A 16,043-nucleotide genomic window follows, 5' to 3' on the forward strand; every position below is an offset into this window, starting at 1 on the left:
CACACGTGGCTGTTCAAACCCCTGCAGCGGGAGAGCCCGCAGGAACTGAGCCAGCCCCAAGGACAACCACCTTCCGCGCTGACAGACGAGCAAAGTAAATCACGCTTTCAGATCCAGTGCGGAACCAGATCTACACAACCGTACCCGTACCGCACCATACACACTCCTTTGTCTGCCTGTCTTTCCTCCAGTCTTCCTCTTTCTTCTCCCTCCTTGGCGCGTCACAGATGCCAGCTGCTTAGGGAGACCAGCAGGACCAAGAGCTGCAAGTGTCACAGACTGGGCCTTTCGAAAGCAAAGGCGTAAACACAGCTGACCCTTGAATAACGTGAGTCTGAACTGCCTGAATCCACTTAAACGTGGACTTTCTTCAATAAATACATGCGAGAACACTACACGATCTTCAGTTGGTTGGAACTCCTGGTGCAGAGGGCCCAACTCTAAAGTTATACCCAGATTTCCAACTGCACGGGGCCTCAGCACCCTTAACTCCCATGTGCTCAAGAGTGAGCTGTCCTTGCAGAAAGCCGTTCACCAGATACGACTCCTACCTTGAAGATGAAGCCATGATATACTGGGAACACGAGGCTGTCTTTACTCACAGGGTCTAAAAATCTGTAAGACAACAGAAGGCAGTTTTCAGAAATTGTATCTTAATTAGCCAGGCAATGGGATCTACTCTACCATTTAAGGGGAAAAAACGTCTCCGGTTCACTACCAACCAGAAGGAAATGGACAAGTACACACAGGAAGTGGTGTCCAGCTGGCCGGCTCGTCAGAGGGAAAAGAACGAGGCTCCCCATCTCACACTACACAGACACACAGCAAAATACGTTCTGCGGCAGGGTTTCCCGTAGTCAAAAGAACTGGCATTTGGGGCTGGATGAGTCTTGGTTGTAGGGGACCTGTCTTACGTATTACGTGATGTTTAACAGGATCCTGGGCCTCCATCTACTTGATAAACACCAACAGAACCACCACTCCCCTCACTGTGTAAAGCAAAAAGGTTTCTACAGTCTAGACATTGCCAGGTGCCCCCTGGTGGGGAAGGTGGGAGGAGAAATCTCTCCTGGTTGAAAACTGTCCTATGTCAGTGCTGCCAACAGAACTTGCCAAAGCAACAGAAATGTTTTCTATCAGTGCTGTCCAGCATGGCAGCCATGAGCCACACGTGGGTGCCAGGCACTGGCTGGTATGACTGAGAAAGTGAATTTTTAATTTTGTGTAATTTTAAATCGTTTTAATTTAAACAGTCATATGTGGACAGTAGCTACTGTATTAAGACAGTTAAGTCCTAGACGTATTCAGCACTAATCACAAAAAAGCAAAACATTTAAACTTTTACGTACATTAATGACCGTAGCATAGGATTACCTTTCTTACGGAAAACGCAGAAGCTTAAAGGAGAATGGATAATTTTAACCACATCAAACTTGCAACACATCTGTAGTAGGCAGCGTCCAAGATGGTCCCCAAAGATCCCTACCTCACAGCATTCACACCCTTATATAATTGTCTTCCCTTGAGTGGGCTGGACCTTGTGACTTAATTCCAACAAGTAGAATATGGCAAAAGTGATAGGATGTCTCTTCTGAGATTAGACTATAAATGAACCACCTTATGCACACTGTCTCTCTTGCTCTCTCACTCACTGACTCCAAAGGAAGACAGCTACAATGTTTCTGAGCTAGCTGAGGAAACGCCCGCAGGGCAAGGAACTGAGGGAGGTCCCTGGCCAACAGCCAGAGGGGACTAAGCCCTCAGTCCACTGACCCACAGGGAACCGCCCAGTCGAGCTTTCAGATGAGGCCACAGACCCTGCTGACAGTTTGTCTGCAACCTCATTAAAGACCCCAGGCCAACCGGAACTCAGCTAAGTCACATTTGGATTCCCAACTGGCAGGAACAGAGATTCAAAAATGTTTGTCGTTTTTAAGCTTCTAAGCTTCTAATTTGTGGTGCAGTAATAAATGACTAATATAACATCTTACAACAAAGCACAGAAAACTAACGCCAAAGCTGCGGTCTGTCAGAAGTTACTCACGATGCAGACAAGCAGCAAAGAACCAATATCCAGAACACATAAAAAATCCCCCATAAAACAATGAGAAAAAGGTAACCCTACTAAGTGAGTTCATTCATTAGCTAGCTTTCACCCTGAGCTCTCATGAGCCCAGGTGACACTGAGGTGATTCTGAGGGCCACGTGTAATCTAGAGATGAGAAACAGGACCACTTAAAGGGCTAACAGAGGAGGACTGAATAGAGGCACTGCCAAAGCGCTGCACCCCGGAAATGCAGATGAATGATAAATAACCCCAGTGCAGAAGTGGCCAGAAAAGTGAACATGCTTGATTTAAACTTACCACTTCATTAGTGAAGAATCTCCCAAGAATCTGTAACCATGAAGGTTTATAAGCCAATTCACATTTCTTATTGATCCCAACAACCACAAGTGAAAATTTTAACTGCAAATGACATTCACTGGTAGTGCCCCCTGCCGGGGTGGGGGTAGGTGGAGATAAACAAAATCCCTCAGAAGGAATATATTCCAACAAAGACATCAAAGAACTCTACTGGTAACAGTTCCAAAGGACATGAACTTGGTCTGGAGGTGGAGGGGTCGGGGCGGCTGGGGAAAGAAAGGTCACAAAATAAACAAGGGAACAAAGCACCATGAGTGGGAACCAGCAGAAACAACGGACAGGAGAATCAGACCCACAGATCCAGATCCCGTAACCACGAGACAGAGAACATAAAACACGTATGTTTTATAAATTACAAGGAACAATATGAACAAAAAAACCAATAAATTTGAAAAGAAAATCTTCAAGTACAGTTAAAGGGAACCAAAGAAAAATTTTAAAATAAAGAAAAAAAATAAGAACCAAATAAAAGTTTAAAAAGAAAAAAAAAAACAAACAGAAAGACCTCCCCAAAAAAACTTAATATAAAAAATACCAAATAACCAAAAAATACCAAAATACGAAATGGCCAATATCAGGCAAATTTTAAAAAGAACAAAACACCAAAACAACATCAACAAACCAAAATCAAATATAAATTTAAGAACACATAATAACAACTTAACGAGTCAAAAACAAGAGTGACGTCAACGAAACAAGAGGCCTAGGAAACTCTCACCCTCAACAGAAACACTGAAAAAACAACCAGAAGTTGCCTTAACCAACTTAGTAGGAGTTTTGAAAACAGTTAAAGGTGTGAAGCCGGCTGGCCCTCTCTAGAGTCATAAAACCCCGGCCCCTGGGCGCTCTGTCTGCCTGGGGCCTATGGACACCTTAACCCGGCCTCCCCACTGCGGGACCCTTCACATCCCTGCATTTCTGCAAGCTACCAAACAACTTCTCTTGATGTGCATTTAACCTAACAAAGCTAAACTGCCCCAAGGAATAATGCATCTCACAATACCTTAGGTGGCTGGGCCTCACATCCTGCCCTTATCAGAGTTGTAAACCCTGTTATTCAGAATGGCCCCTGACAGATCTTAAAACCAGTCAGGCACCTGTGCACAAACCAGTCATGCAGCCCCCTACTCCTGGTGCTCACAGCCCCCGCCCCCCAAATAAAAGACTCTGCGTGGCCACCCTCAGCACTCGCGGTCCCCCTTGGCGCTCACGCACCTCTTGCCTGTGCGGTCCACTGTTGCCTATAGCAACATAACTGTTAAATTTTCCTAAAGTCTCCTTGGCCTCTGGTAGATTCTTTTACCAGCCCGCATCACCAGCCGGTGGTCACGTTGTGCCCACAATGTAAGGTTTAAAGAAACCAAGTGAGACAGGAGGGAAGGGGGCAGGGCACAGCCACTCAAGGAATGACAGCAATTTAACACCAAAATGGTGGAAAATTCAAATCCCAGTTGGCCTTGAGGATTAAGAGGTTGGACTCCTAGTAGACCTTGAGCTTCATTATATGCTCACTGTAACAGCCTGATCAAATAGCATAGCATGCCCGGAGGCGCCACAAGAGCCCCAAGGCTAACTGCAAAAGGCCAAAGAATGGGCGGTGGCCCCATCCCCGGGAATCCCAGCCGCTTCCCCAGGGCAGTTGGAATGGTCCCACCTGTAGGCGTGTGAAGCTCCTGAGCCCATAAAAACTGACACCATCATGCCTAGTGGCCCTTTTTTGAACCCTCCTCTTTGGAGATGAAGTGTGTGCCTACTTTTACTTTAACCTGAGCACCCAATTCCCACACCCCGTTCCTTGCCTTTCTCTTGCCTTACACCCAATGCAGTATGCATCTCTCTAAAGAAATCCACCTTTACTCAACCGTAGCTTGCCCTTGAATTCTTTCCTGCGTGAAGCCAAGGACCCACACCTGGCGGGGCACGTCCCAGGGGCTCAACCAAGACCTGACACACAGCCCTCCTCACGCCCCACATCCATTTTCCTGCATCACAGGCAGATCATCAATAAAGACATCTTGGCCCTGCCTTGACTGGGCACCTAACTGTATCCCTGCTCACTGCTAAACGCAGCTGTGAACCTGCCTCGCCAGGGAACCTAACAACAGCACACGGGAAGCTGGGTAGCCCACTCCATTGCCCCACTCACAGGGGCACTTGAGCAGAGAGCACAGCCCATGACTCTCTCCACCTGCATCATGAAACTAGTCGCTCCATCTCACGAGCTATTTCATTGTGCAAACAAATGAGCTGTGCTGGTCTCAGCACCTATTCTGCTGCCTCATCCAGGCAGCAAAGCTAATTAATTCATAGCACTGCCTACTGCTGAGGACACTACCCAGTCCCAGCCATCAAAGAGGGCTTACCAGGAAACCCAGGCACCCCAGAACCCATCTCACAGCCTTGCTTGGGCAGGGAACCAGGCCAGTAGGCCTATCCAAGTGTTTTCAGCCAGGGTTGAGCCAAGTAACCCTCACCCTTCTGTCGCTTATTAACTTAATGTGCCTACCCACTGCCCCAGGCGACCGCTGGTGCTGTTTCTCATTGTATTCTCTGCCTTCTGGCTTTTCATTTCTCGAAACTGAGGTAAACAGAGCAGACTTGTATGGGACCCCCAAATGTTGGGGGACCAGCAGGAGGTCCCTTTGGTCCACCTAACCTTTAGCAGGGCTGTATTAAAACCTTTGTTTTAATCCCATCAATGTCCATTTTATTCATCCCATTTCTTAATAACTATCTAAAGATTTCCACCTGCTGAGGTAAGTCCTATTGATTCTTCCCTTCCTGTTCCCCCTTTGTTTCACCCCTATCAGTATTTGCTTTATTCACTTTATTTCCTAATAATCATATAAAAACGTCCAACCTAAGACCAGTCTCTTGCTTCTTTCCTCTGCCTTTCCTCATTCTCTTGTCTCAGGAAACGAGGGCAGGGAGGCGGGGAGCCGGGGAGCCAGGGAGCCAGGGGCCAATGGAAAACCCACGCCAATACAGAACCAAGCAGGGATTCCATTGAAAAAGGGAGGAAAGTTCATGGCATTCTGCGGACTCACGCTTCTCCCCCAACTCAGCGCAGTCGGGTGCAGCTGGGAGGAAACCCTGCCTATGGGGGCTCCTCCCTTGAGATGGAAACAAGTGAGCTCTGTGCCCAACATTCTGGTTTGCCTGGAGGTTGCGGGGCGGACAGACCTGTGTCTCTGCAGACCTGGAGCACTACCAGGCATGGCAGCAGAGTTTGGGAGACCCTGAAAACGTAGGCAGGTGTCACAGTACAGCAGCTCCAGAGCCTGCAATTCAGGAAGCAGATGCCAGGGAGAGCAAGAAATGACAAGCTCTTGAGAAGAAGGACAGACAGGCAGCGTATGGAAATGGAGACACTTAAAAGCACACACACAGGTCTAGAGAAGAGTCCTCACTACAAAAGGATGGAGAGGTCCCAAACTTCCAGTGGGGTGGCTGGTGAAGATATTCCTCTGAACAAACCTGGTCCATAAAGACCAGGTAAGGAGACAGTTTTTTTTTCAAATGGCCAAATCTCAACAACAGATCACAAAGCAGACAAAGAAACAAGGAAACATGGCCCAATCAAAGGAACAAAGTAAAACTCCAGAATGGACCCTAAAAGAAAAGCAGATTGCTGAATTTCTTAATGAAGAATTCAAAACAATTTCTTAAAGGTATTCGGTGAGCTAAAAGAGAAGACAAATAAGACAACTGAACAAAATCAGGAAATGCATGCACAAAATGAAAATATCAACAGATAGAAACTGAAAAAGAAATTGTGGAACTGAAAAATACGATAAATGAGCCAAACTTACCCTGATTCTAGAGCCAGGAAAACACTAGAAGAAAACTAAAGACCAACAGCCTTGATGAATATGGATACAAAAAGCCTCAATAAAACACTAGCAAACTGAATTCAACAGCACATTGAAAAGATTATGCATCACAACAAAGTGGGATTTCTGGAATGCAAGAATAGTTCAACGTATAAACTTCAACCAATTAAAAATCAGGTAGAAATCGACCATATGTTCATATTAATTGATGAAGAAAATGTATTTAACAAGATTCAACAGTCTTTCATGATAAAAAAAACACTTAATAACTAGGAAGAGAAGGAAACCATCTCAACATAACAAAGGCCATGCATGAAAAAAAATCACAGCTAACGTCACATAAAATAGTGGAAGACTGAAAGCTTTTCCTCTAAACACAGGATGAAGACAAGGATGGCCACTCTGGCCATCCTGTTCAACTCAGTACTAGAAGTCCCAGCCAGAGCAATTATGCAAGAAAAAGAAAGAAAAGGCATCCAAATTGAGAATGAAGGAATGAATTATCTTGTTTGCAGATGACACGATCTTACATGTAAGGAATTCCTAAGGAGTTTTTTTAATCTGTTAGAACAAATAAGCAAATTCAGCAAAGTTGGAGGAATCAAAATCAACACACTAAAATCAGCTGCATTTCTGTACATTACCAATGAACAACCTGAAATGGGAATTAGGTAAACAACTCCATCTACCACAGCATTAAAAAGAATAAAATATTCAGGAACAATCCTAACCAAGGAGGTGAAAGAGCTGTACACTGACAATTATAAACATTAATGATAACAATTTTTAAAAAACACCAAAAAAATGGAAAGACATCTTATGCTCATTTACTGGAAGACTTAATATTGGTAATATGTTAAAACTACCTAAAATGACCTACGGATTCAATGCAATCTCTATCAAAACCCCAATGGCATTTTTTGCAGAAATAGAAAAATCCATTCAAAAATTCATATGGAATACCAAGGAACCTCAAATGGCCAAAATAATTTTAAAAAAGAAGAACAAAGTTGGAAGACTTAAACTTCCTCATTTCAATACATGTTACAAAGCTACCGAAATCAAAAGTGTGGTACTGGCATAAATGCAGACATATGGATCAATGAATCAGAACAGAGAGCCAGAAATAAACTCTCAGGTATTCAGTCAGGTAATCTTCAAAAACAGTGCTAAGAACACTTGATAGGGAAAGGATGGTCTCTAAAAAATGGTGTTGGAAAAACTGGATATCCATGTAAAAGGATAAAGTTGGAGTCAATATCAATAATGTATAAAGAACTCTTATAGCTTCACAATAACAAAAAGTAACTCAATTTAAAAAAAGGACAAAAAATACGAACAGACATTTCTGCAAAGAAGATATATAAATGGCCATTATATGGATATGAAAAGATGCTCAACATCCCAAATCATTAGAGAGATGCAAACCGTACCATAATGGGGTATCACCACATGCCCACTAGGATAACCACTATCACGAAAACAGAAAATAACAAATGCTGGTAAGGATGTGGAGAAACTGGAACCCTTGTGCACTGCTGACGGGAATGCATAATGGTGAAACCACTATGTCAAACAGTATGGTGGTTCCTCCAAAACTTAAACATAGAACTACCATAGGATCCAGCAATCCCACTTCTGGGCATTTAACCAAAAGAACTGAAAGCTGAGTCTCAAAGGGACACCCAGGTTCACAGCAGCACCATTCACAAAAGCCAAGAGATAAGAGCAACTCAAATGTCCACCTATAGATAAATGGATCAAGAGGCGCTGTATACCTACAACAGAACATTATTCAGCCTTAAAAGGAAGGAAATCTTGTCACATGTTACAACTTGGGGATGAAACTTGCAGGATATTATGCTAAGTGAAATAAACCAGTCACAAAAAGACAAATACTGTGTGATTGCACTTACATGGATATCTAAAGTATTTAAATTCACAGAAACACAAAGAAGAATGGTGGTTACCAGGGGTGGTGGACGAGAAAATGGAAAGTTGACATCTAATGGTTTTAGCCTCAGTTTTGTTAAATAGAGAAGTTCTGAAGATTGTACAACAATGTGAATACACTTAACACCACTGAAATGTACACTTAAAAGTGGTTAAGGTGGTAGATTTTATTTCATGTGTTTTTTACAATCAAAAACAACAAATAAGATTAAAATGAAGTCTTTTCAGAGGTAATGAGGTAACTTCACAGGAAAAAAGGTATGACTCATCAGAAAACTATAATAATTTTAAACTTTATGCATCTACTAATACAACTTCAAAATACAATAAAAATTAATATAATCATAGAAATTGACAAATGCATCATAATAGAAAGAGATTTCAACACAGTAACTGGTCAAGCAGATAAAATTACTGAGCCTTGAATAGCAGAGCTGACACGTTTGATCTATCCTAGGAAAAGAGAGACAGGGAGTGACCCTAGCATGATAGTGAAACAGGAAGTCCCCAGTCTGCATCTTCCTACACAAACAATGATTTGGCAGGCAACCACAGACAAAAGTGCCTCTGTGGAAGCTTTGGGATCCAGGTAGGAGGTTACAAAAAACCAGTGACCCCGCAGACCAAGGACAACTGCTTTGAAAAGGCAGGCTTGCAGCCTGGTGGCAAGCTCACATGGTTCTGCCAGCAAACTGAAAGCAGCCCCAACTCCCTATGAACTCAGCTCCAGGCCTCCCTGGCCATGGTCCTGCAACCAGTCCCATCTGACAAGGGACTCAGGAGAAGCCACACCATCCATGCCTCTAGTAACAGGCCCACCAGCCTTGGACCAGACTACAGATCCTGAAGTGACCCTGTGACCAGGCTCTAGCCCTGCTCACCCAGGGCCCGAGCAACACCCATCCCTTCTGGGCCCCTGGTAGCAGGTATGTTACCCTCACTGAGACCTGGTTTCAGTGCTGCTCCAGTGTGGTCTCCTCAGAGGCGGTCCTGTCTGCCTGGGGATCCGGCAGGAAGCGCACCTCCCTGCAAAAACCATTAATCATAAATAAAGTTCTTCCCCATTTAAACCAAGAACTTCTCTGTTCATCAGAATAAACTCATGAACTGGAGAAGTTACCTACAACAAATATAAAGGGTTAGTGTCTCAGAGATGAGAAGAATCTAGTATATATAAAGAAATCCCAGATACAATTAAGAAAAGCACAAATAAAACAACTGGAAAACGGGCAAAATGGTATCAGGAGGCATTTCTCTAAGGAAATAAAAAAGCAGACAGACGCGAAAAGATGCTCAATCTCATTGCTATTCAGGAAATGAAAATTCCACAGTGAGACATCATTCCACATTTACCAAGCTGGCAAAAATCTGAAAGGCAGCGATGATCAAGTGCCGAAAAGGACAATGCGTAATTCAAGAGGCCATGTACTGCTGAAAAGAGTGTAAACAGCTCGTTAGTATCTACTGAAGTTCAAAGTGCACAAACCCACCCAGCCAGCCAGCAGTCCACCCCAGGTACCTACCCTAGAGCAGGGGTTCTCTGTCTCGGCACCAGCATTTGGAGCCCAACAATTGTTTGGTGTGTGGGAGGGTGGGAGCCAGTGGGAAAGCTGTCCTGAGCACTCATTGTAGGGAGCTGAGCAGCACGCCAGGTCTCCACCCACCAGAGACAGTAGCACATCACCTCACAGGTCCGACAGCCAAAAGCATCTCCCTTTCTTCCCTTCCCGCAACTCAGCCTCCTCACCCTGCAGAACTCCTGCACGGTGCACAGGACAGGACAAGGATGCCCACTGTGGCACGATCTATTTACAGCAGCAAAGACCAGAGACAGCCCAAACAGCTCTCAACAGAAGGGATGCAGCGGACCACCACAGAAAAAGGGAACGAGGAACTTCAGCCACACACAACACTGACTGAATCTCAAACAAAAGACACTGAGCCAAAGCTTTCTCAAAATATTAGCAGTAACTATTAACTTTGATTCCTCATGCTTTCTTCCCTTATAATGCAAATCCCCAGATTGTTCCTTGTAAAAATATACAATGAATTTCTCTCTTAAAATTTACTTGATACTTCTCTTTATAGGTATAGTTTCATCCTGATATTCCTGAGGTCATAGGACATGGGACAGTACGCAAGTCCTAAAAAGCATTGTAATAAGAATGTTTCTTGATGAGTCGTAGATTCTAAGGCTTAAGTTTAGATTACTGGATAATACTCTGTGAACTCTATTTGGCAAAATATGGTCTTTAAAAAGTCTTAATCATACTGAAATCATACTGGAATAAGGTAAAATATAACCTGGAATACATACATATAAGTTTAGAATATAAATAACAGAAAACTTAATTTGGAAATTATTCTTGGAAAATATAATATAGTTTTAAAGGAGTAAAATTAAAAAAAAAAAAAAAAGAAATTGAGCCAAAAAAAGAAAGAAAGAAAGAGAACTTGCTACATGATTTCATTTTATAAGAACCAAAAGTTAAAACTATCTGGAGACATGTACACACGTAAAATTATAAAGAAAAGTAAGGACGTGATTAAAAGGTACTTCAGGACAGCAGTTAATGTGAAAAGACACAATTGGGGCAGACACCCAAGGGATTTCTAAGGTTTTGGCAAGGCTCAATTTCTTAAACTGAATGGAATACTCAAAGTTCTTTCATGATTCTTTAAATCGTTCCTGCACATTTTATGTATTTTTGAATGCGTATTTTGCACACTCATACATGCACACACAAATGGACACGTGCCCACACATAAGCAAATACTATCACTGACACACGCAGTGCCCTTCAGGAAGACCGCTGTCTGCAGGGACGAGTGGCAGGCAGAAGGCATTCACCTGCGGGGGTCCCTGAGCACACGTTATCTTTTGTAACTAGAGAGAGAAACTTAGAATATAGTCACCTCCCAACTCAGCAGCCTGTGACCATCATGAAGAATCTCTTTACAGAATCCTTGTGAAATCAGGCACCTGAGTTTTCTCAAAGCCCAGCCAGCCTGCATCCCAGCTTGTCAACGCCCTCTGACCACCCGCCCCCTCTCTGGTCCAGTCCATGTTGTATTTATGAGAAAAGCTCAGCGCCCAACCAGGCCACTGGCCCCAGGCATCCAGGAAACAAGTCCCCACAGGCATTCAATGTATCTACACAGGATGCAACCACAGCCTGTACAGGGCTCCCGCCTCCCCTCCTGTCTGACCTCCCTTGGTGCTCCCACAGGCTGGCTGCAGGTGTCAGGGGCATGAGATGTAGAAGAAAAGACTGTGGTCCTGCAACTCCCCAAACTCCCATTCACACGTACGCAGTCTGGTGAAAATGCGGACTATGGAGCCGTCAGTGGCGAGCTGTGTGACTGTGGGCAGATCACTTACCCTCTCTGTGCCCTCATCGCCTCGCCTGTAAAATGGGATCTTCCTGGTATCAACGCTCGTAGGGCTGTTCTGATGATGAGCGTCAACGAGCGTGACGCACAAGCAGCAGCCCTGACTCTACAAATGACAGCTATTTTTTCCGATCCACAACCCCTCCCCTGAAATTCTCAAAACTAAACATTTTCTTCAAAATTTGGGAACAAACTCTTTGGCAGCAAAACCTGAAATTATCTGAGGCTCTTTACAATGTCTATTTGTAATCACTTACTATAGATATCAATATACTTATTGTTGCAATAAATCTCATGTTTGATTAAGGCATGCTGCTGTATGACTTTGATGTAATTCAGACATTCCATCTCATCCCCATGTCTGGCTGGGTTTGGGTCAGGGAGTATGACCTGTGTTGCCATCTCACAATTACATCACCCTCAGCAGCTGAGCTCATCGCCTTTTTCTCTGTCGTACCCTAGGCTGGCTCTTGTCCACTCGCCAACATTCAGTGACAGCTCCCACACGAGCCCATCCTTGTGACGGAGAACCTCCCCAGGTCACAATCCCACGAGCGCTGGAAACAGGTCCAGGCCGCTCACAGCCGGCTCCCCAGCCTTCCCCCACCCAGCCCCTGCCTCAGCTCAGGCCAACCCGTGCCCTGCAACACCCTTCTCCAAGTCGAGGCTTACTCTTTTACAATTTTTACCTCGATCGCTTCACAGTGACTTCACCGTGCGCCCTCTGATGGCAGGGTGGGCACAGAACTTACTCATCTCTGTATCCCCAGAAGCCAACACGGCTCCTGGCATGCAACAGACAGCAGGTAAATGCCTGCCAAATTGAACAATTTGTGCTGCAGAGCAAATGGCCACACTCCAGGGCATCCACCTCACCCTGCAGTAGGAGTTCATTTTCATCTTCACTTTCTGGCTTTGAGAAAGCTATTTGGAAAAAGACTAGGAACTCTTAATATTTGATTGACCCCAACCAAAATGCATTCCTAAAGATACTCTGAAAGCTTACATAGGAAATGTCTATCAATGGAGAGTTCATTGATGAGGTGGACTCAACCAAGGACGCAAAGGGTAGCGGGGCAGCACAAGCAGTGGAAGCCATCTCCCCCTCTCTATCCCCTACTGTGTGGCCCCTCCATCCTTCTTGTCCCGCTTGGCAGACCCAACGGGAATAATGTCCAGACAAAGGCAGTCAGGCAGCCGAGTTCAGCATCCCATCACTTCTTCATTCCTTTAGCAAACATCAAGTGTCTACTAGATGCCTAACACATGTCCGTATAAAATTACCACTCTAACGGGCTACCAAAAAGAGGAGGTAGGAGAGATTAGGACCTGGACCCAGTCAGGAAAGTCACAGAACACTTAACTAAGGAAGGGATGGCTAGACCAGAGATCTGCAAGAAAGGGTAAAACTTCCTTGAGTAGGCAGGAAACCGAGTCCCAGGCAGAGGGCTAGCAAATGAGGGGGAAAGCAAGCCAGTCAAGAAAGGATAAGGAACCTGAGGGAGACAGGGTGCAAGAAGAGGGTGGACCAGCTCTGCTGAGTCTTGCAGGCACTGTTAAAGAGATCCTACAGCAAAGGGAAATCAAAGATTACAGGCAGAGCATGGCACACTTGGGTCTGCATTTTAACAAGCTTATTCTGACTGTGGTACAGACAACTGGGTGAGGGCACCAAAGCAGGCACAGGGAGGCAAAGTCAGGAGGGTGGTCCCTGGGGGGAAAAGTGGGCTGGACAAAGGGGGATTCACAAAGAAAACCAGCAAGTCTGGACAGATCGAAGGGTGGGGAAGAGGTGATCAGGGAGGCCTCCTAGGGTTCGGGCCAAGTGGCTGGGGTAGGGTGGTGCCATTCACAGAGATGAAGAGAACTAGCAGGGGACAAGACACGGGGAATTTGGCACTTCGTTTTGCATATATTGGGATGGAATGGTTTTGAGATAACCCGGAGAAATACCAGTACGCCACAGACTCTGCAGGTGTGGGACAGTAAATGGCCTGGGCTCAAGTCATAAACGAGTGAGTTTTCTGAGGATCCGTGGAATGCTTGAAGCCACAAGAGACCACTCAGGGAGGAAGCCCACACTGAAAGAGAAGGTGGCCAAGGAGGGAGTCTTCAGAGATCTGATGGCAGGAGGTTGACTTGAGAGGCAGGGGTAGAATTTGGAGAGGCTGCGCAGCCACGAGGTAGGTGGGCCAAGGCACAGAGGGTGACTACCCGTGCCAAAGCTGCCCAGAGGCCCAGCTGCACATCCTCAACTGGCCCTGGCATCACAGAAGAAAGGCTCTTTGATTTGATACCTGATGCTCCCACGGCCACTCTGACGGATCCTGGAGGTAAGGGGGCCTCCATTGTTTAAAATATAAATTTTTCCAATGGCTGTTGACAACTAAATGCAACTCAATCCTGACTTGGATTCCATACTGCAAAAAGGAAATGGACGAGAATAGCAAAAAAAAAAAAAATCTGAATAAGGCCTGTAGATGTTAGATGTCCTGGTTTAACTAGTTTTTCTGTTAAATAACATTTGGGGAACCTAGCTGATTAAGAGTGTGGGGATTCTTTGTACTAGTTTTTTTTTAACTTTTTTTCAAATTCTTAAGTTATTTCCAAAATAAAAATCTTTTTTAAATAAGACATTTTATAAATGTAAATACCTCAGAGTTGAGCCAGGTGCAAAACGGCTCAGGAATAGTCTTTGTGAGATGAAGGGCCCTTCCCCTTCCTCTCCTACCCATCTCAATACCAAACGAAAAGCGGGGGAAAAGGGAAAAGAAAGACCCTAGGCAACCTATGCCATCCCAGAAGGAAAGAGGACCGGCAGAAACGCCCTGCACCCAGCGCGTCCCCTGCCGCCCCGCGGAGCCGCCGCCCACTCCGCCCACAGTCCCTTCAGGGTCAGGCCGGCCCCGCCCAGGGTCCCAGGCACCCGCCCTCGGTGCATCCCGCACTTGCGCCCCCGGCCCCGCCCAGGGTCCCAGGCACCCGCCCTAGGTACATCCCGCACTAGCGCGCCCGGCCGTGCCCCGCGCCGAGCCTGCTCTGCTCCCCGCCCCGCCTCCCCGTCCCGCAGCGGGAGCGCCCCCGCTCGGCGCCCGGAGCTCCATTGTTCCCGCTTCGGTCCCGCCTGCCCACCGCCCGCGGGCGGCAACAAGAGCCAACGCCCCGGGCGCCGTTGAGAAAACGCAACGCCAGGGCCCACCGCTCCCACATCCAAGCGGGGCCCGGTCGGCGAACGGGGCGACGCCTACCTGCACTGAACGGTCCGGAGCCGCGTGGGTGCGCGGCAGACGCTACCCGCAGCGCGGAGCCCGGAGCACCGCAGCCCCCGCGGCATCGGGCGTCGCGGCCGCGCAACGTCCGGCACGAGAGAGCGCGGCTCGCCTCGGCCCGCCTTCCGCTCCCCCAGGACACGCCCCCGTGGCCAGCGACCATAGAGACCTTGGGGCCTCCGCGGCGCCTAGAGGGAACCCGGAAGTGCTTCCAAGAAAGGGCCTGGACAGCAGAAATGTTCTTTCTTCTTTTGCCGCCTCCACGCGCTTTGCTCGCTGCGGTGCAAGCCTGGACGCGTTCCTCGCTGGTTCTCACGAAGGCACGAAGCCTTTTTCTCTCTAGGTTGGTGACTATCCATTGTGAGTCCAGAGCAACAGCGACTTCACTTGGGAACTTAGTAGAAATGCAAATCCTGGGGCTCCGCCCAGCCCTACCGAGGCCGGATCCAACAATCTGGGCGTTACCGTCCAACCTCACACTCTGGCCTTTGTGGCTTGGCCAATTCTTCGTTGTGGGGCCCAGTCCCGTGTATTGAAGGTTAAGATTCAGATGAAATGTAGGCCGCCCAGTTAAATTTGAATTTCAGATAAAGGTGTACTCTAAGGTTAAACTTTAAGTAGGCGATACGTATTTATATGGCGACTCCTACCCACAGATATTTTTATTTGCCAAATCTGGCAGCCCTGATGTTAGGATTTTGAACATCCTTTACCCACTAGGTGCAAGTAGCACACCACACCCCTGCTCCCCCAGTTATGACAACTAAAAGTGTCTGCAGACAACATAACCTGGGGGGCACCTTAGCCCACCCCCACCCTCTTCCCCCCACCCCCAACACGCACCACTTGAGACTCATCGCCCCATAAGGTATACAGGACAGAGTACTTTACAGAAAAGGGTGCCTTGGCCTCCAAGGGTTTGTCTAATCACTAAAAGCCTTGGGACCAAACAGTGCTAAACATTCAAGAAGTGGGCCAAGTAGTGAAGGTTCTGTATTTGCTCCTCCACCCTGGCGCTTCAGCATAAGGGTTTTTGGTCACTGTGAAGCGTGTTCCAAATCCCCTGGGTCAAAAAAGTAAAACATCATGCCAGTTTGTGAGATTCTGGAGCCAAGGTCACACTCAACTTTGTCATTGTTCATTCCACATATATGTCTTGCCCTGCAAACC

At 46.4% G+C, this 16,043-nt stretch overlaps 1 protein-coding gene across 11 annotated transcripts in view; it reads right to left on the minus strand.

Moving 5' to 3' along the window:
* PGBD2 (piggyBac transposable element derived 2) overlaps positions 1-15,012 on the minus strand; it is a 34,682-nt gene extending 19,670 nt beyond the window's left edge. For 5 of the 11 annotated variants that reach the window (XR_012066116.1, XR_012066130.1, XR_012066121.1 and 2 more), the window contains exons 1-3: positions 14,853-15,012; positions 9,159-9,237; positions 552-615 (exon numbers count right to left, since the gene is read on the minus strand). Coding sequence is in view for 3 of the 11 variants with exons in the window: in XM_072952771.1 (XP_072808872.1) it covers positions 552-568 (17 nt within the window). In the remaining 8 variants the exon portion in view is untranslated. Of the gene's footprint in view, positions 1-551; positions 616-9,146; positions 9,238-14,852 lie in introns of all 11 variants that reach the window. The other 6 variants (XR_012066117.1, XR_012066122.1, XM_072952778.1 and 3 more) reach the window with 3 other exon arrangements.
* Between the last annotated feature and the right edge of the window lie 1,031 nt (positions 15,013-16,043).

This window comes from Vicugna pacos, chromosome 3, assembly GCF_048564905.1.
Source record: "Vicugna pacos chromosome 3, VicPac4, whole genome shotgun sequence".
Taxonomy (NCBI): domain Eukaryota; kingdom Metazoa; phylum Chordata; class Mammalia; order Artiodactyla; family Camelidae; genus Vicugna; species Vicugna pacos.